Genomic DNA, 20,441 nt, shown 5'->3' on the forward strand with positions numbered 1-20,441 from the left:
GCAAACAGGACCACCACAGGGAGGCCCCAATGACCCACCAACAGGCCAGACACAGGGAAGGAGAGAGATAAGCAAAACACACAAGATGATGGACGGAATGTTGCACATTGGCGAAACATTCACCCCCAGTCACAGATCTGGGTTTAATCCATCATTATTTTGCTCACCACGCCACCCCAGTTCAGACATGGCCATATGCAAATCAGTCTTGACCCTGTGCCTCATGGGAACAGTCCAGCCCGAACTGCCAAGCCATGTCTTCCCTGGACCGAAATCAAGCAACCTAGGACTGGTTTCTGGCTATCAGCTGCCATCAACCGGGATAGCTTGACTACAGTGGCGTAGTGAGCACGGGACCCATGTCTGGGCATACCCTTCCCACATAGGGCGAACAGCAAAACACACAAGATGATGGACGGGATGTTGCACATTGGCAAAACATTCATCTCCAATAACAGATCTAGGTTTAATCCATCGCTATTTTGCTCATCACGCCACCCCAGTTCAGACATGGCCATATGCAAATCAGTCTTGACCCTGTGCCTTATGGGAACAGTCCAGCCCGAACTGCCAAGCCATGTCTTCCCTAGAACGGAATCAAGCATCTTAGGACCGATTTCTGGCTATCAGCCATCATCAGCCAGGATAGATTGACTTCAGTGGCGTAATGAGCACAAGACCAACTTCTGGGCATACCCTTCCCACATAGGGCGAACAGCAAAACACACAAGATGATGGAAGAAATGTTGCACATTGGCAAAACATTCACCCCTAGTCACAGATCTGGGTTTAATCCATCATTATTTTGCTCATCACGCCACCCCAGTTCAGACATGGCCATATGAAAATCAGTCTTGACCCTCTGCCTCATGGGAACAGTCCAGCCCAAACTGCCAAGAAGGAGAGAGAAAACCCAGGACGAAGGAAGGATCCAGTACAACAGAACTGCCAGCACACAGGCCATCCACCGAAGGCAGAGAGCGGACAGCTCCAGCACCCAGACCTGAGACCACAGAAACAGGACGCAGGCAATGAAGGAACAAGGACCAGAACCTGGACCCACCCTGACCGTGGACAGAGGACTACGCCACCGGAACAACAGATGGAGCCAACACCCACGGACCACGCAGAGAGCCCCGAAAGAGCACCAGGGCAAGCCCAAACGCCCCAACATCTGCCAGCAAGAGGACCCCTGGGAGATCAGCAGGAACCAGAACTGGAACCCGAACCGAACCCAGCCAAGCCCCGAACAGGCCGACGACTGAAGCCACCACAAGCGGAGCCGGAGGAGCCAGTGAACACCCAGCCAGAAGTCGATGGTGGTCGAGCCACCAGGAGAGACCGCCCCGGAGACGGATTGACAAAGGCAGCCGGGACAACAGACCCCGGCACCCTGGAGACCAACCCAACAGGAGCCAGACGGACAGGCGGAAAAGACGAAAACGAGCCCAGGGAACCAGAAATACCTCAGAAGCCAGGTGTCCCTGCACCTGCAGCCAAAGAACTGCCTGAGGAGGTCCCTGGACCACAAGGCCCGAGCCCACGAAGGAAGAGAGACCAGGCGGCACTGGACAAGGGAACAGGGCCGAGCAAAGTCAGAAGACGAGCCCCGATAAACACCTTGCCCCGAGAGGGGACCAGAGAAGACACTCCCCGGGTCACCAAAAACTCAATCTCCTGAAGAACCACCAAGGACCTCCCGAACAGACCGAGCAAAAAGACACTCCAGCCGCATGCCGTAAGAGGTTGACCAGAGAAGTATGAAGGAAAACCCCAGCCGCATGAAGGAGAGCCACTAGAGCGTCTGGACATGCGGGAAGACACAGAAAACAGGCGTTCCCCACAGTGAACCGCAGGAAACGCAGAAAAGAAGCAGCGACTGGGATGCAGAGAGAGGCATCCCGAGACCCACGGCACACCAAAAACCACCAAGCAGGACCAGCGGAAAGACTGGCCAACGGGCCAACACGCAGAAGGGAACGGGACATATCCAGGAGCAGACCCCCAGGAAAACCAGGACGGGCCGAAAGCTGTCGGACACCCCAGCCCCAGAAACAGAAAGGAGCGGGCCCCACACCCGAGCCCCCGACAGGAACCCAGCAAGCAAACAGGACCCCCATTCCAGCAGAGCCATCCAGCGGGAACCGGAGACAGGCACCGGAGGCAGCCGAATCCCCGATCAGGAGGAACCCTCAAAAAGATGACCCTGTACCCATGATCCACAGTACACAGGACCCAGCCAATAGAAACGTTCCGCTGCCACCAAGGAGGAAACGCCAAAGACGACCACCCACCGTCAGGGAACTGACCAGACAGCAGTGACAGGGACCCAGCAGGGCTCTCAGGCAAGGAGGCAGAAGCCAGGGCGACAAAACCGCGCCCACCCGAAAGACAGAGGAGACACTCACATCGGGGACGATGGAGAGGACCCAGTGCAAGGCACCTGAGAAAGGCAGGATGCCCCATTCAAGGCAAGGCATGCAGAGGGCCCAAGGTGGCAACACCCAGCCACCCCCACAACACTCCCCACAAAGCCCACGCAAGCAGGGCTCCCCAGGGGGACAGGATACGCAGAGGAAGAGGACACCAGCATGCCCACAACAACCTTATGCGACCCAGTGGTGGATAACCACCAAGTTCACCACCCAAGGAATCATGGAGCATTGGCAGGATACGAACCCCAACCAGCGAGAGCCAGTGCCACCAAAGTCAGAAGAATATCCGCCAAGTTACAGCACCAAGGCCGATACCCCAAGGCATCAGAACCTTCCAAGCAGAAAGGGGAAAAGAAACATAAAAACTGGCACAAGCCCGTCCTACCTGGTCTCCGCGAAGACAGCATACCGAGAGGAGGCAGCCACACAGCCCAACCCGGAAACACAGCCACAGGACGACCGCCTGACATCGCCGTGGATTCCTGAGCCACCGCTCTACCCCCATACCAAAAGGGAGAAGAGTACAGGAGGCACCGCCAGAAGCACATTGCTGCGGGCACCACCGTCGCAGAGAACCAACGCGAATACTCCCCGACACCGCCACAGGGAGGAACTGAAGGTAAGTCCCACTAGGGAGACAGAAAAAAACAGGTGGAGGTGGGGCGGGCAGGGTTTTTATGCTGGAGGTCGGTCTGGGTGGGAGGCGGGCCTCAATTGTACTGAAGGGAGACGAGGGAGGGACGGGGGTAATAGGTGTGCTGCAATAAGCCTCCTCATTTGTGTATATACAAGGTTATTAAAGCCACCCTGCGTGGCTTTTCATGGCCTTGTAAATATAGCCCCCTTTCAAACATTACTCTGTGTGAAAGTGCGTTCCATGGGTTTTGCTGTGGATGTTCCCACGCAACATCTATAGAATCTGATGCATTCCCAGATTTCAAGGTTTCATAAACCTGGGAATGCGTCCAATTCAAACACCTTCCCAGGGGAGGCGTTAAAGTGGCCCAACAAGGAGAAATACCTTTATTTCTCCTCGTTTTTTGCTCTTTCCATGTGTGCTGCAGAATGGAGAAGGGGAAACTCCCATCAATGATTGTTTTTGTGCTGAACGGTGTCCCTTCCTGCACAAAACAATCCTGCCTACAACACAGGCACCCTTGCACCATGGTGCAAGGGTGCCTGCTCTGGCGCATTGCAGCAAATTGTGCACCATCAGAGAGGAAAGCATAGGATGCATAAATACAACGCATCCTTGCCCTTTTGTAATGACGCACCTCGGGGCATCAAGATGTCTTGAAGTGCTGCGCTGTATCATTTTCTAGTAAATATGCCCCCTAGAATCTCTAAATACTACAAGTTGAGGCACAGAGGCATAACATTACTAAATACAGGTATATTCAGACCTTTAGACCACTACTTAAACATAAATATATGTTAAACTGTGAAAAAAGATTTGGAAGTGAAGATCCCAGAGTACTCACGGGCTGTAATTTGGAGTAAGGCCTCCATTTGCATCCAACATAGGGAAAATGCATATAAAGGAATGACAATGTGCTATGTCCTCCCTTGCAGACCTTTCAGTGTAAAGATGATCTTTTGGGGTTCAGACCCCAGCAGGAAGGACTGTGGAAAAAGAGGTACATTGATCCTTATAAAAACATTTTGGAGTGTAATCATCGCCCATATTAAATCCCTAACAGGGATCACCCTTCCTTTTCAGCTGCTGAGAGTGCAGAGAGGAGAGTATCTTCGCTCTGACCATCCTATTGACAAAACAGCCCTCTCAGCTCTGATCTACTACTTGCAGTCAGTCTGTCCACAGTGCAGCTGTGGAAGCAGCCAGGGCCCTGCCAATTAACATGCGGTGGGCTAGATGTAGTCCAACTTTGCAATGGAAACTTTCTCAGCGATGCACCACGACAAAGTTTGTAAGTTCATTTATGCATATCTCAAGTTTTAGGAAGTGACACCCTCTGTTGTCCAATGTGCTCCGCCACCCCCATATATGTGACCTATCCCTTACAAGAGGAGATGACAGGAACTCTGACCTGTCTGTCTGAGTGATAGCGCTTGCATATCATGTGAAGCCGATGATTCTGATTCATAGCGCTTGCATATCATGTGAAGCCGATGATTCTGATTCATAGCGCTTGCATATCATGTGAAGCCGATGATTCTGAATCATAGGGCTTACATATCATGTGAAGCCGATGATTCTGATTCATAGCGCTTGATATCATGTGAAGCCGATGATTCTGCTTCATATCGCTTACATATCATGTGAAGCCGATGTTTCTTCTTCCTAGCACTTACATATCACGTGAAGTCGATGATTCTGCTTCATATCTCTTGCATATCATGTGAAGCCGATGATTCTTCTTCCTAGCACTTACATATCATGTGAAGTCGATGATTAAGATTCATATCACTTACATATCATGTGAAGCCGATGATTCTGCTTCATATCGCTTACATATCATGTGAAGCCGATGTTTCTTCTTCCTAGCACTTACATATCACGTGAAGTCGATGATTCTGCTTCATATCTCTTGCATATCATGTGAAGCCGATGATTCTTCTTCCTAGCACTTACATATCATGTGAAGTCGATGATTAAGATTCATATCACTTACATATCATGTGAAGCCGATGATTCTGCATCATAGCGCTTTCATATCATGCGAAGCCGATGATTCAGCTTCATATCGCTTACATATCATGTGAAGTCGATGATTCTGATTCATAGCGCTTACATATCATGTGAAGCCGTGGATTCTGCATCATAGCGCTTACATATCATGTGCAGCTGATGATTCTTCTTCCTAGTGCTTACATATCATGTGAAGTCGATGATTCTGATTCATAGCGCTTACATATCATGTGAAGCTGATGATTCTTCTTCCTAGTGCTTACATATCATGTGAAGCCGATGATTCTTCTTCCTAGTGCTTACATATCATGGGAAGTCGATGATTCTGATTCATAGCGCTTACATACCATGTGAAGCCAATGATTCTGATTCATAGTGCTTACATATCATGTGAAGCCGATGATTCTTGTTCCTAGTGCTTACATATCATGTGAAGCCGATGATTCTTCTTCCTAGTGCTTACATATCATGGGAAGTCGATGATTCTGATTCATAGCGCTTACATACCATGTGAAGCCAATGATTCTGATTCATAGTGCTTACATATCATGTGAAGCCGATGATTCTTGTTCCTAGTGCTTACATATCATGGGAAGTCAATGATTCTGCTTCATAGCGCTTACATATCATGTGAAGCCAATGATTCTGATTCATAGTGCTTACATATCACGTGAAGCCGATTATTCTGCTTCCACCTACCTAAGTGATGGTTCAGCCAGTTCTATACAATTGTAATTCACAATCGCATGTACCATAGGAGCTTTTGATGCTATAATCTGTTGAATTGCATTAAAACATGTTTTGCTACTATGACTGTCACTTTCCATGCCTTCAAAATTAAAATAAAGTTGTTAAAAATATAAACTATTGGTTCTTTAAAACACTGTATAGTATATGCTGCTAAATATGACATACAGAAACGGTTACTATGTAGCTGTTTTTTAGCTTAACTTTCCATTGATTATTGGGTTGCATATAACTGTCCCTCCATTTATTGAATTATTACGAAATCATCTTGCACCTATCTACTTTAACCAGTTACATTTTGGCTTTGCAAATTTTGTGCAGATCCATTTATGGATAAAAAAAGATAAGGGGGGGCAAAAACATGCATTTACAATTTTTTCTTAAATAAGAAATGTTGCTCTCCATTACAGCAAAAACGCTGAACATATTTACAAGAAAATATTCATGAAAATATAACTTCAGTCAGTAAGCGTTGCTTTTGTAGTTTGATGTAACACATTCAGTACTTTTAGAGACATTTGTATTCGAAAAAGTTTTGAGCTGGCTTTTAAGGGTTAAAATGTAGCGATATCTTAGTTGTTAAACTCGCCAGCACTAAACATAAAAGTTTTGTCACTCACTTTAGAAGTTTTCATGAAATGTGATTGGACGACATATGGCTTGAACAGTTTTTGCCCGCCATCTTGGAATTTATGATTCTTCCGAATTTAAGAGATATGCGCCATGGACAAACGTTGCATAGAGAAGGGCAGGCATGTTCATCGGTCCTAGGTCAGAAAAAGGGTACGTAGGGTGGCAGAGATGTCGAAAATGTATCCAAAAAGTGAGAGAAATAAACTTAGAGGATAAAGCACAGGCTGCCATCATTTTATATTCAGAAATGGACGATATTTTGCAGAAGTCACAAGGATCCACAAGCACTTCATCCACCCTCCAAAGGCCACGTGTAAGGGGTGGTATTTGATGAAGGGGAGGTAGGGCCTGGACCCAGACTAGTCTCGGTGTCCAAACCCTGCCACGAAGAGTGCAGCAGAGTTGACCCAATATTGGTGGGCACAGGGCCCAACTTGTAGGGCAGGCTCCCCATCCAACCCTAGTGTGCACAGCTAAGAGCGGGCACAGTGGGGGTTAGACACCAGGTGGCGGCCCTCCATCCAACGACTAATGCTCCTTTAGAAAACAAAACCTCAGAAATGCATTAACAAACCCAGTGAAGATAAAGTTATGGCTCAATTAATACAAACAGTAACATTCCCATGGAACAAAACTATGGATATCAATTACAAAATACTGTTACTCGTTCATTGATGTTACGTCTCCAAAACAACATTTATAAGCACCTGAACTGCTGCAGTTATGGTCTGCGAATGAGAATTTCAGGAGGGAAAAGCTGTGCTACTCTGCACATCTCTGGTCAAGATGTTTGTACCCATTTAACTTGCTGAGGGTCATAGAACCGACATACTGGAGGAATGTGGGGCTGAGGTACTGATAGTCATGCACAAAGAACACATTGATATTGTGGGAGTTAAAAACTGGGCAGGAAGGAGTCCAGTACCTGAACATTGACCTACAATTGACAATGAAGATAAAATAATGACATTGTTTTTGTTTGGTCAGTTGTATTTGTTGACATTAGTCCCGTAGATTGGAGATTTCAAGCAACTCCCTGCTTGTATTCATAGTTCAACAACCGCAGAATGTTCACAGTGTTTTATATTTTTCAACTTCATATTGCGTGAATCAGCGGGCACTGGAGTGCTCTACATGAGCACCAACATATGTACGGATTGTTATGCATGAGGAGATGGAGTGAGTCGCGGGATGTTGAGCTGAGGCCAGCGTTCAACCCTGCTCCTTCAGTTCCAAGGTCAGCAGTTCTACTAACATCCCGGTCATTCTAAAGACAAGCAATTAAAGAAATAAATGCCCTTGAGTTATGGAGTTGCCAGAGCCCCGCTATTGGGGCTGTGGTGGTGGCCATGGAATACTCATACATAACTGGCCGGGAGGGGGGCGAACAAAATCTCACCCAGGAACCTCTGCTGCTCTTCTGTAGTTCAAGAATGCAGCTATGGATAATCTTGGGGCATCAAGGGGAAAGTGACCTGCAGAGGGACTCTCTGAGTGTCATCTCTCACTGAATGTAAAGGTCATCCGCATATCCAGCCACTCACAATATATAACCTCGTCTGAGTTTAGCTCCAGTTAAAGCACCGATTTCAATACAATTTCCTTAAGTTATTGGTAAAAAGTTAGCATAAAAGTGTACAGTTATTGATAAATGCTGCACTCCACCTATTGTTTGTGACTGGCGAACAAAGAATCTAAGCTATTGCCTGCGGGGGAATAGGTGCATGATAGTCACTCGGTACAATGGTCACAGGAAGAGAATTGGCTGATAAGTCATGGGACAGTGCAGTCACAGAATGGGCAAGATAGTGACGAAGAGCAGCTCACTCCTCTTTAAGTTCATGAGAACCAGGAGTGTAGCAACTAGACAATAAGAAGTTGTATCCTGTCAGAACATTTTTTTTTCAAATGGAACAATAGCACGCAAGACCAAAGCAAAAGAGACCAAGAACTAGCAAAGCCAAGATGTCTGGCTTAAAAAAATGTTTCTATGAATGTTGCCTATTTTATGTGTGTATATGTATATGCGGATTGTTGAGTGTGTAAATGTAAAAATGACTCAAAAGGTAGCTTAATGCAAGATTGAGTGAGTACACAGATGCGACTGGGTACACAGACGAATGAGTAAATACATGGATGGATGAATGGGTGAATAAATACATAGACTAACGACTAGGTGAGTTTATGGATGGATAGCTGAATGGTAAAGATGATTGTGAGCATGAAAGTGTGCAGTCATGTAGGGGGCACAAGGCTATTCTCCAAGAGATAAGGCAATTTTTTTGGTCTCACTCCTCCGGTACCCATCTTTACCACCTGAGTCTGTCCGACATCGGTTAGGAACCGTGACCGACCGATCTACTGTCGTCGGTTACGGCCCTGCAAGTACGATGCGACCGAACCCTGTTCAGCTGCAATCGTATGTTACACAATGGGAGCATGCATTCCACCTGGAATGCATGCCCGCATTGTGAAATGGAGGGGTGCAGTTCATCCCTGCACCCTGTGGCCGGCACACCAAGGTGCCTGCGACCGGGTGCAGGGATCAACAGAGGGGCATCTACCTACTGGGGGCCCCCAAACACACTTTCTGACTGCCTTTTCTTGCCGTAAGCACCGGCACAAAAAGGCAGTGAAAAACTGCCATCGTACTCCCTCGGTCGTAAAGGGGCGGCCGGGGAAATACTGAATGATTTCTGGACGGTGGCCCTTCTTAAGCCATCATGAAATCCGAGTCGCATTCCCTTCCGACCGAGCCTATCGGAATGGCTCGGTCAGAAAGGAATCCGGCCAGCAAATTCCGATGCGGGCAGAAGGGCTCAGAACGTCGTTCGGAGCCCTTCCGTCCGAAATCGGAATCAGCCCCTAAATGTTGACAAAAAGCAGCATAAGTCAAGTGACTCCAGCGTCAGGAAAAATGTCAGAGAGTGAGATGGAAAATGGACCGTATATGAGACGCACAGTGGGCAGACAACAGGGATAGTGGGCTTCGGGAAGAAGCAGACAATGTGATGTCAGGAGAGGGAGCATAAGCTTGAAGATAAAGGAGCACTAGGGATGAGAAGGCACTTGAGGAAAGGAGTTGGGTTGAAAGCAACTCAGGGTGCAAGAGCAATGTCAAAAGGGGCAGGGGAAAACAATGTGTCAAAGAGTTGCCCCTTGTGAAACCAAACAAAAAGGAAAATAAAATGTGCACAATATATAACAAAGTGGTCACACGGAGGGAGGCCTTCCATGTAGATCCATATCAAAAAGAAAAGATGAAAAAAGAATTCAGTTTAGAGTTTACGCTTGAAAAGTCTGAATAATGCCAAAGAGACCGGCTATGCCATATTTGCCTCTTGACTGCCACTATTAGTGAATGGATGGCTCCCCAGTTAGTTTGCTGTCTATTGGTGAGAGGGGTGGGGGCAGTGACTCGCTTAAGGGAAACCGCCTCAGCCCATCATCCCATCCAAAATTCGGATGCATGAACCTCCCCAATTGTTCTGCTTGGCCTGAAATGCTCCATAACAGTATGAGGTGGTTTTGGGAGCAAGCCCATAGACCCATATTTCTGTGTCCATGGATTAGAAGGTCAATGGACCAGACCTGGAGCTGCCAACTCATAGGGTGTCACGATGTGTCACACGATATCGGCTCCCTTCACACAGTCTCCTGGCGGAGAGCTGATATCACACAATGGCATGGAAGGCGAGCTGAGAACCACTGCAGAGAGTGGCTCTCGAGCTTGCCTTTGGAGGCTGTAATCAACAACCCAGGACATCAGCGTCAGCTTCAGCAACTCCTTGGGCCTCATTTATGAAAAGTGTCGCATTGCTGCGTGAAAACAGCAATGCGTCACTTTTCACTGCGCTCTCCCTGCGACATGATTGATGCGTCATATTTATAATATGACGCATCATGTCGCAAGGAGTTACAGATACGTTAGTATTTCTGACGTATCTGTAGGCGCAAAAGTGACGCATTACTGAAGTGTGTCACAAAAGTGACGCATCTCCAGCAATGCGTCCTTTCACATGGGGAAAGCCCCATGTGAAAGGGCTTGCGTCAGTCTTACGCTTGCTGTGAGGCAGGCGCAAGATTTTGACGCAACAGCGTCCTAAAAGTGACGCAGTGAAATCTCATAGATTTCACTGCGTCACTATTACGAGGCTTTTTGCGGGTGAACGCCCCCTCTGCATACATTATACCTGACGCAGGTATAATGTGGCGCAGGGGTTTAAAAAGTGACGCATCTACCTAGATGCGTCACTTTTTAAATATGGCGCAACAAGGCGCATGTTTTACGCCGCCGATGCGTCACAAAAAGTGACGCATCAGCAGCGCAAAACTGACGCAAGGCCTTATAAATGAGGCCCCATGTGCTTTTCTTTTATGGATTGGGTTGGGAGGTTGATGGGGGTCAGAATGCCTCCTAGGTAGTCCTCCATCTAAGGTCAGACTCCCTTATCACACAGAGTAGGATTTATTTTAAGTTGGCAGGTCTGCAGGCCGGAGAACGACCTTTACAACGCGGTTGTTACACTGCTGTATGTTTACATCGCGGGCATTACAACGCAAGTCGTTACAACGACTTGCGCTGGATGGTGCTCTAAGCTAAGGAATAGTATGATTTACTATTCCAACACCTTCCCTACTGTTACGTAGGTTGGAGTTGGAATAGTAAATCATGCTATTCCTAAGTCAAGCGCCCTCCAGCGCAAGTCGTTGTAACAAACGCGATGTAAAATACCGCGTTGTGAATGTATGCGTTGTAATGACATACATTCCTGCAGGCCCTCTGAGTAATGGTCTTCATCAAAATGAACCCGAAAGCCTTCGTTAAACTTATATAATACTGATGTTTATAAAAACATATATTGGCGTTTATGTAGAACTCCAATGGGTTTACAAACGAAAGCTTGTACATACTAGGTTGTGCTTCCAATTCAAGATGGTGCCTAAGAGGTTTCAATCCAAGTGTAGCGTCTAAAACACTTCCCTTTCACATAAGAGTGTCCATGGCACAAGCACACCACAACTGCTGTGTCCTCCTAAGGGGCAAATGGATACAGTTCACAAGTCTGCACTCTAAGAGCTCCTTAGCATCACCCACCAGCCCAAGAATCTGCCTGCGAAAGAATGCCCTATTCAGGGTGATATGTGTGCTTTAAAAATCCACATAACATACCAGTGACACACTCATAAAATGCTCAAATGTGGTACCTGAACTAAATAGTTGTCCCACATGCACGCCTACAGGACTGTAAGAAGGGATCGAAGATGTAGATTGAACCCAGGATGGAACTGGCCTATCGGGCAGTCAGGCAGTGCCCGATGGACTGGTCTGAAAGGTCAGCATGTAGACAGGATTTATGGTTGTTTGTGGGTCTGTTTTATGGTCTGCTGGGTCGGTGTTTACTGCTGATATTAAAACAAACATTGCCTGCAGCAAGCTCAAATCCATGCAGTCTACGATGCAAAACACTTATAAAGTGTCCCTTGAAAAGTTTCCAAACTGGCCCGATTTGCTAACATTGGCCACATTTGTATCTTTCTAATTCACTATTGGGGTCACTATTATTTTGGTGCCCGGGGCCATATTCTGTCCCAGTCCGACCTTGACTGCATCCCCCATTTCATTGCTACTAACTTCTGTGACTCATTGAACCCCATGAATGCTCCAAGTAAGAAAGTGTAAATCAAGAAACATTATAAATCCATATTTATTCAGAGCACAAACGGCTATTGAGTAAGCAAGATTACATCACAAAGTCAAAAGTAACCTTAAAACAGGAAGTTCAAGTACAATAATATGAGAAGCATGGGAGTATACATAAACAATTTCAATTGTCAAACTCCTGTGTGCAAGGAGAGTGATTGAGGGATCTGCAGCCACCCACACTGTCCAGCAGAAAAATTAAAAAGCAGTAGCGGTCGGTGGTGGGAGTAGCTGCCGGGCGGTGACATGGGGAGGGGGGGGGGGGGGGTTAGTGTGTGGGGGGGGGGGGGGTAGAAATCTATGGATTACGGAGGATTACAGGTAAGTAAACATATAAATAAATAAAACGAATTTCGTTGCAGTGAATGCAACTAAATTCGTTTTATTTATTTATATGTTTACTTACCTGTAATCCTCTGTAATCCATAGATTACTACTCCCCCACCCTGCCCCTCCCCCTCCCCACATCACCGCCCAGCAGCTACTCCCACCACCGACCGCTACTGTCAAAAAGACCCCCACATTCCACCTTCAGGCGCATGGTGTAGCAGGCACCAAATATGCATCGTAGCGTTGGCCAACATCACCTGGACACCATGTGAATGATGGTTGTGAATTCTGAAATCTGGTTCCGGCATGAGAATGGTAGCCAGAACCACAACACAACCAGTTACCATTCTGTGGCAGCACTAGTTGGGTTCATCTGTCCATCTTAGTAGGGCGAGTTAGGGGAGGACTTGCTTAGATCGCGGCAGGTTCGGTGAGACAGGTGGCAACTAGGAATGCCTGGCATGGGGTGAGTGATGGGGCTGCCAGTGAAGAGGCAGGGCCAGGGAGCAAGACACAACTCGTTAAAAATAGAAATGCAATCTGTGTATGTGGGTGCTGTGGCGGGTCCTGATTGAACTCTTGTGGTCACCTCCTGCAGCTCATGTGCTTGACTGGAACCTGAGCTCCATATACTGTCAGAAGTCAGCCAACAGGGGGCATGGCAAGCTACAGCCAGCCCAATGAACTACAGCCGAAGACTGCAGTAGTCAGTCTGAGCAGGAGCAGCGCTCTTATGCAGCCAGCCACTGGTGCTCCCTAGAACAACCAGCCTCCAAGGAGGTGCATGGAAACCTCACTGCGCATGCCCTGCAATGGAAGCAATCCTTAGGCCTGCACTGCTGCACTAATAGCAGCCCAGTGAGAAACAAACAATGCTCTGGGGTGTGAATGCAACTGTCTTCAAGCTGGGGCCAAGGAAGGCTAATACCAGCAAACAATGGCTGCAGTAGGCCAGAGGAGAGGTGTGGCGCAGCGGCTGACTCCAGAGCGCGGGGTTCGTGGTTTGATCCCCAATGCCAGTGGCAGCTCAGCTCAGCATCATGTGACTCTGGGTAATAGCTTAATCTCCCCGACGGGCCCCAGCGCCTTGAAACCCTTAAGTAACTCTTATGTTCGTGCTTTACTAATAGGAAATAATAATTATAATTAATAATCTCGGATCACCTCACTGCCTGCTTGTTTTTTGGTCAAAGATAAAAAAAACTCAAAGATAAAAAAACTCTGGCTACATCAACCCTAAAAAAAGGTTAAAGAAGCATCACATATGCCAGCGAGGAAAGGGGGTGTAGTGTCACTAATATGTTGTCGCTGGGCTACTGGTGGAAAATGGATAACTAAACAAAACAAGTGGATAGCAGCAGTTTAAAATTAACTCAGTATCTAACAATTTCAGCTGCTCGAAGGGGTGTGGTGACGTTACTCATTCAAGGCAGCCTTCTTGCTTCTAAATCAAGTCACACTTATTGTGCAAATAAAAGATACTACCAGAACAGCAACTTGTCTATACAAAGTTCTACTAATAAAATCGTGCATTTCTGTTTATTGCTATACACGTACACGAAAGGAGCTCTCATTTCAGTGACATGAAGTTTCTGCCCATAGAGACATAACTCGGGCCAGATGAATCCACTTCACTAGAGAAAAACAAAGTTCTTGCCATGTCAATGACAAATATGAAATCTTTTAATATTAATAATGGATTCCAGTATTTTATAATGAAAAACAGATCTTCCTTTGAGTCGAAAAACTCCGAAATGGCTAAATTCTACATTTCAAATGGTTAGAGGCTGGTTGCTCTCAAGGGCACTTGCTACAGTGATTGGGCCTCTCAGTGGTGCCTTAAACTGCTAGAGATGATTTGATTTATAGTGAGTTCTATATAAGATTGATTAATGATGCTTCAATTTAAAATCACATATGTTTCTAGCCAATCCATATGAAAGGCCCTTCTTTAATTCAGAACCCAGTATGTTGTGTATTTAAAGTTATGTGCATTGTCCAGACGTATTTTAGGATTATTCTGCAATAATTTGTTTTTATTGTTTTTCAGTTGTGGACTTTTGTGCAGTGGGCAATCATGGATGTCAGCATGAGTGTGTCAACGCTGATGAGTCTTATGTCTGCAAATGTCGGCAAGGATTTCTTCTTAATCAAGACCAGAAAACGTGTCGAAGTAAGACGCCTCTTCTGATTAACCTGCTTTGCAGGTGTTTTTCAGTGTACTCTCTGCCACTCTCTTTGCATTGGCATTTACAGAAAGGTTCTACCAACATGATGACAGCAAAGTTATATTAGCAGCCATTTTAGAATGCTGTATTTGGACCAGCCCAATAGCAGACTTAGAAAGCAGCCATTAATGACTCTTGTTGATAGTCAAGAGTACACCTCTTCAATTAGTCTCTTTGGTTCCGTCTGTTTCCTTCTTGATTTGATCGCTGTTTTCTGACATCCGCTTGAGTTTCTTCCTTTTGTGAGTCTTTCTACAGTTCTTGCTTTGACCTCTCCGCTTCTCTTGCTTCTGCCTTGCTGACATGCGAAAGGTGCCCTGTGACGTGACACTGGCCAAACTGCCGCCTTTGCCATTCGTTCTTTTGCTTTTGTCCTCTTCAACTTGCCTCCAGGGATCTCGTTGCCACATTTCCTCGCTTGTCCTTCTTTGACCATCGCGATTCCTCCTTTCTTTCTTTTTCCGTTTTGTCGCCTGTCTTCCTTTCTTTACATGGGCCTTTGTTGTTGCGTTTGCTGTTTGATCTCTTGCAGTAGTGTCTTCTTGTTCCACTCTTTTTACCCTTCTTGTGTGTGATAGTCTCATTCTTCTTGATTCCCTCATCGCCGTTCCATTTCTGCTTTCTTCTGTCACCACCTGTCTTCGGTGATCTTTTCCTTGTTGGTGTTGTGTCACCTTTGCTACCAGTTCCATTTCGTTGCCATCTGACTTTGGCTCTCTGTGCAGCCTCCGGTCAGCATGTGTTAGGTGGTCCTTGGTCGTCATAGCAAATCTGATCTCTTTCAATTCTTTGTGGTGTTCTTCAGTCCATGTGAAACGTTTTCCTTTATTTGTTAGCCCCCTCAGTGGGGTGCTTGTGGCAGCATCATCTTCTTCCAGCGTCACTAGTAGGTCCTCAATGTCATTGCCTGCAAAATTTATTAATAGACCCAGTTTCTTTGCTTCTGTCACATCAGTCGCTTCCATGTATCTCTCCAGATGTCTGATCCAATTCTCCCACCTTGTTCCTACTTGTGGCTCCGACAAATTGAATGGTGGTGGTTTTCGGTATTGTGCAATTTCTCTTTCTTGCTTGGGGTCTGTCATTTCTTCTTTTCTGTGCTCTTCTTGACACTCTTTTGTTATTTCTTCCATTATCTTTTCCCTTTGTCCTCTTTTCCCTATTGTTTATGCTTTATTAGTGCTCATTAGTGCTCACCTCGGCACTTTCTGCTCCTTTTCTTCTTTCTGTGCTCTTCTTGGCACTCTTTTGTTATTTCTTCTGTTATCTTTTTCCTTTGACTCGGCACTTTCTGCTCCTTTTCTTCTTTTCTGTGCTCTTCTTGGCACTCTTTTGTTATTTCCCGTGCTCTTTCTGGCACTCTTCTGTTTTCTGTGCTCTTCCTGGCACTCTTCTATTCTCCGTGCTCTTCCGGCACTCTTCTATTCTCTGTGCTCTTCCTGGCCCTCTTTTGTTATTTCTTCTGTTATCTTTTTATTTTGTCCTCTTTTCTTTATCGCCTGTGCTTGTTTCTTTTCCTGGTGCTCGACTCGGCACTCTTTCTTTTTAGTCAGCACTTTATCGTTTTTATTTTCTCTTATGTGTCTTTATTTTCCTTTCTTTCTTTTTATTTGTTGTCTTTTTCTCTTATTTACTGTTTTTGTCTTTGCTTGTGCTTTATTAGCGCTCAATTCCCTTAGTTCGATTCTCTTATTTGTCCTTGTCACCCTTTGTTCTTTCCTTATTTTCTTCTTTGTCTGTGCTTTGTATCTTCTTTATTTGCACCTGTTCGTTGTGCTGTCACCTTCTTTTCTGTTCTTTGCTCTATTGCTGCTTGTTCAACCCTTATTTTCTTATTTTGCCTCTTTTTGCCTTTGCTTATGCCTGTTTTTGCGTTTTTCTTAATTTCCTTTCTTTTCTTTCTTTTGTCCTTTTATTTGCCCCTTCTCTTCTGGTGTTTCTCTTATGCCCACTTGTTGTCGTTATTTATCCTTCTTTGTGCCTTTTCTCCTCTTTGATCGGCACTTTCTAATGTTTTTCGCCCTTTGCCTGACTTTAAAATGGCCGCCGCGCTGTTCTCCGCTCCTATTGGTTCATTTTGCCTGACTTTAAGATGGCCGCCAATCTTCTTGTGAGACTTCCTGTCCAATTACAATGCCGCCTGACTTTAAGATGGTCGCCGCGCTTATTCTTCGTTTCTATTGGCTCTTACGCCTGGCCCCAATATGGCCGCCGAGACTCTTGCGAGAGCTCGCGCTGGCTTTTCAGCTCTTCGAACTTCGCGCTCCTGTTGCTGGCGCTTACCGGCTTTGTTGCTTTTTCTTTTTGCGGCGGTCGGGGTGGGCTCCCACGTCGCTGCTGATTTCTTGATGGCGCTTCACTCTTCCCTCTTCCTTTTTGCCACGACGCGATCCAGGGTGGGCTCCTGGTTTCAAATCGCGATTTCTGCACGCAGGGACCGGATCCGTCCTTTGTCGCCAGATGTCGTGTCCTACCGCCCAGGAACTCACACAGGACATGATGTGCATCTTACAGGTATTCTCTTTATTGGTTGGCTTACATCATGCATGCATCACGACCTCCTTCCTCGAGGTCCAGCTCCAGAATGTTTTCTCTCCCCACCCCTTGACCGGATGTGGCGTCCGGTGTCCCCTCGCCCCTGCGCTGTCCCAGGGACCTAGTGCCCATGTCCTGGACAGGACAGCTGCTAATAACCCCATTGCATCCTTGCGTTGTTATGGATTGGTCTTATTGTCCATTATGCGCCCTTGCTTACAGTTCAAGCACATACTTCTGTGGCTGGCAAGTAATAATTTTTAGCCCCCTCATCAGAGGGAGTAATGCTTACTTGACATCTTGTATAGAATGGTAAGTATGGTTCAGCCAATCAGAAACAAATAGTATACAGGCATTAAATATTGATCTGTTCTGAATCTCTGACAGAAAATGCACATCATTCTGCAACCTGTCTATCAGCAGAGAAAGATCTGCTGGATGGAGGAGTGATCATGACCGGATGCACAAGAAAGATAAAGGGGGTGACAGAGATGCGACATGCATGAGCTTACCCCATTATTACCCTACGACCCAGTAAATATAGGTAGTTACTATCCCATGCCTGTGCCTCGTGCCTAGATATGAGGTGAAAAGCAATAGGAAATGTTATTACCTGACTCTGTTGTAAAAAATGCAACATTATTGTCCTTCATCCAAAGCCATATCTTTTTGTTGTATCTCTAGACACATATGTGTCTGGATTCCTCCGTCATCAGTAGAGAAAATATTTTGGAGTCGCTGGACATGCTACCCCTTTTACTATTTAAACAAGCATTAGAAATGCAATAGGTCTCGCAGCATTAGAGTTAGTGCTTTTAGAATTGTTTATAGGTTTTTTGTTGTAAATCTTTTGCATTTTATTTTTTTGTAGGCAATGCAAAAGAATTACAAATCAAAAAAGCAATAAGCAAATGTAAAAGCTTTAACTAAAAATCCTGCGAGACCTATTGCACTGTGTGAGGGTGAGGTGTTGAGGGTGAGTGAGGGTGGGGGTGAGTGAGGAGTTGAGGGTGAGGGTGAGAGAGTGTTATTGTGAGTTAGGGTGAGGGGTTGAGGGTGGATGAGGGTGGATGAGGGTGAGGGTGAGGTGTTGAGGATGAGTGAGGATGAGTGAGGGTGAGTGAGGGGTCGAGGGTGAGTGAGGGTGAGTGAGGGTGACTGAGTGTGAGTGATTGTGAGTGAGGGTGAGTGAGGGTGAGTCAGAGTGAGTGAGGGTGAGGCGTTGAGGGTGAGGCGTTGAGGGTGAGGTGTTGAGGGTGAGGTGTTGAGGGTGAGGTGTTGAGGGTGAGGTGTTGAGGGTGATTGAGTGTGAGTGAGTGAGGGTGAGGTGTTGAGGGTGAGTGAGTGAGGGTGAGGTGTGGAGAGTGAGTGAGGTTCAGGTGTTGAGGGTGAGGATTTGAGGGTGAGGGTGTGAGGTGTTGAGGGTGAGTGTTTGAGGGTGAGGGCGAGTGAAGTTGAGGGGGTGAGGTGTTGAGGGTGTGAGGGTGAGGTGTTGAGGGTGTGTTGTTGAGCGTGAGGCTGAGGTGTAGAGTGTGAGTGAGAGTAAGAGTGAGGGTGATTGAGTGTTTTAGTGTTAGTGAGGGTGAGGTATTGAGTGTGAGTGAGGGGAAGTGTGATTGTGGTATTGAGAGTTAGTGAGGGTGAGGTGTTGAGTGTTAGTGATGGTGAGGTGTTGAGTGTGAGTGAGGGTGAGTGTGAGTGAGGGGGAGGGGGAGGCGTTGAGGATGAGTGATGTGTTTAGGGTGAAGTGTTGAGGGTGTGGGTGAGGAATTGAGGGTGAGGGAGGGTGAGTGTGGGTGAATGTTTGAGGGTGAGTGATTGAGGGTGAGGTGTTGTGGCTGATTTTTTGTGGGTGAGTGAGGGTGAGATGTCGATGGTGATTGAAGGTGAGGTGTTGGGTGAGGCGTTGAGAGTGAGTGAAGTTGAGTGTTGTTGAGTGAGGATGAGTGAGAGTGAGGGTGAGTGAGTAGTTGCGTGTGAGGTGTTGAGGGTGAGTGAGGGTGAGGGTGAGTGAGGGTGATGTGTTGAGGGTGAGTTAGGGTGAGTGAGGGTGAGGGTGAGTGATGGTGAGTAAGTGTGAGGATGAGTGAGGGTGAGGGTGAGAGTTTGAGGGTGAGTGAGGGTGAGTGTTTGAGTCTTAGTGAGGGTGAGATGTTGAGGGTGGGTGAGGGGGGTGTGTGAGAGTGTGTGGGTGAGTGGTGTGAGTGTTAAGGGTGTTGTGTATGAGGGGTGTTAGTATGAGGGATTTGAGTGTGAGAGGGTGAGGGTGAGTGTGATGGGAGGGTAGGCATAGTGAGTGATGTTGAGGGGTAAGGGAGTGTAAGGGAGAGTGAGGGTGAGACTGAGCGGGTGTGAGCGGGTGAGTGAGGGAGTGTTTGAGAGTGTGAGTGAGGGAGTGTGTGAGGTGTTGTGTGAGAGCGTGAGTGATGGGGTGTGTGAGGGGTGTGTGAGAGGGTGTGTGAGAATGTGAGTGTGTGTTAGGGTGAATGAGGGGGTGTGAGGGGGGTGATGGTGGGGTGACCAATAGCCTGATGACTAACCCATGGCTCAGACAGATATTGAAGGGGAAAATCGAAGAAGCAAAACAACCCCACAAAAAAGTCCCACAGTAAAAGGTCAATGCCTGGGGACCCGGGGCGCTAGTAGGCGGGCTAGCAAGATGGGCGCATACTAGATAGGCTCCTGCAGTTTGGGAGAAATCAACAGCATTATCCTGCCTTCCACAACATATATCGAGAGCTACAAGTGCCCATATTCTGGAGGGCAGAGTGCTGGAAAGTGCCACACGCAAAAAAAAACAGTAGGAGAAATCAGATTGCTGCCGATCTGTGCGCATAAGGCCTTGACAGATGGTGCACGGCACCAGAATGGCGTGCAGAGGGGAGCGGATTGCCGCAGGTGGAGAGACGCGTGCTGTGGGACATCAGAGCTGACCTGAACCTCACCGGTATTCACTACACAAAACTAACCTTTGGAGTCCAGTCGCGGAAGAGGCGCTGTTGCGAGGCAAAAGAGGTAAAGGGGCCGGGGAGAGCCATGCTGAGACGCGAGACAGCCACTGCACGCACCGAGCTGTGGTGGCGGGTGGCTCGCCTCCCAGTTAGTCGGAAACCCTTTGGCGGGTGGCAACACCCTCCACCTGCCGCTCCTCTCCCTCGCCAGACTAACATACCCAGTCA

The 20,441-nt window shown here is 47.0% G+C and overlaps 1 protein-coding gene across 2 annotated transcripts in view; it reads left to right on the forward strand.

Moving 5' to 3' along the window:
* MATN2 (matrilin 2) overlaps window positions 1-20,441 on the forward strand; it is a 565,117-nt gene that overhangs the window by 306,687 nt on the left and 237,989 nt on the right. For both annotated transcript variants that reach the window (XM_086966035.1, XM_086966037.1), the window contains exon 6: window positions 14,550-14,672. In XM_086966035.1, the coding sequence (XP_086822161.1) occupies window positions 14,550-14,672 (123 nt within the window). The remainder of the gene's footprint in view (window positions 1-14,549; window positions 14,673-20,441) is intronic.

Source organism: Lissotriton vulgaris, chromosome 4_1 (assembly GCF_964263255.1).
Source record: "Lissotriton vulgaris chromosome 4_1, aLisVul1.2, whole genome shotgun sequence".
Lineage (NCBI taxonomy): Eukaryota > Metazoa > Chordata > Amphibia > Caudata > Salamandridae > Lissotriton > Lissotriton vulgaris.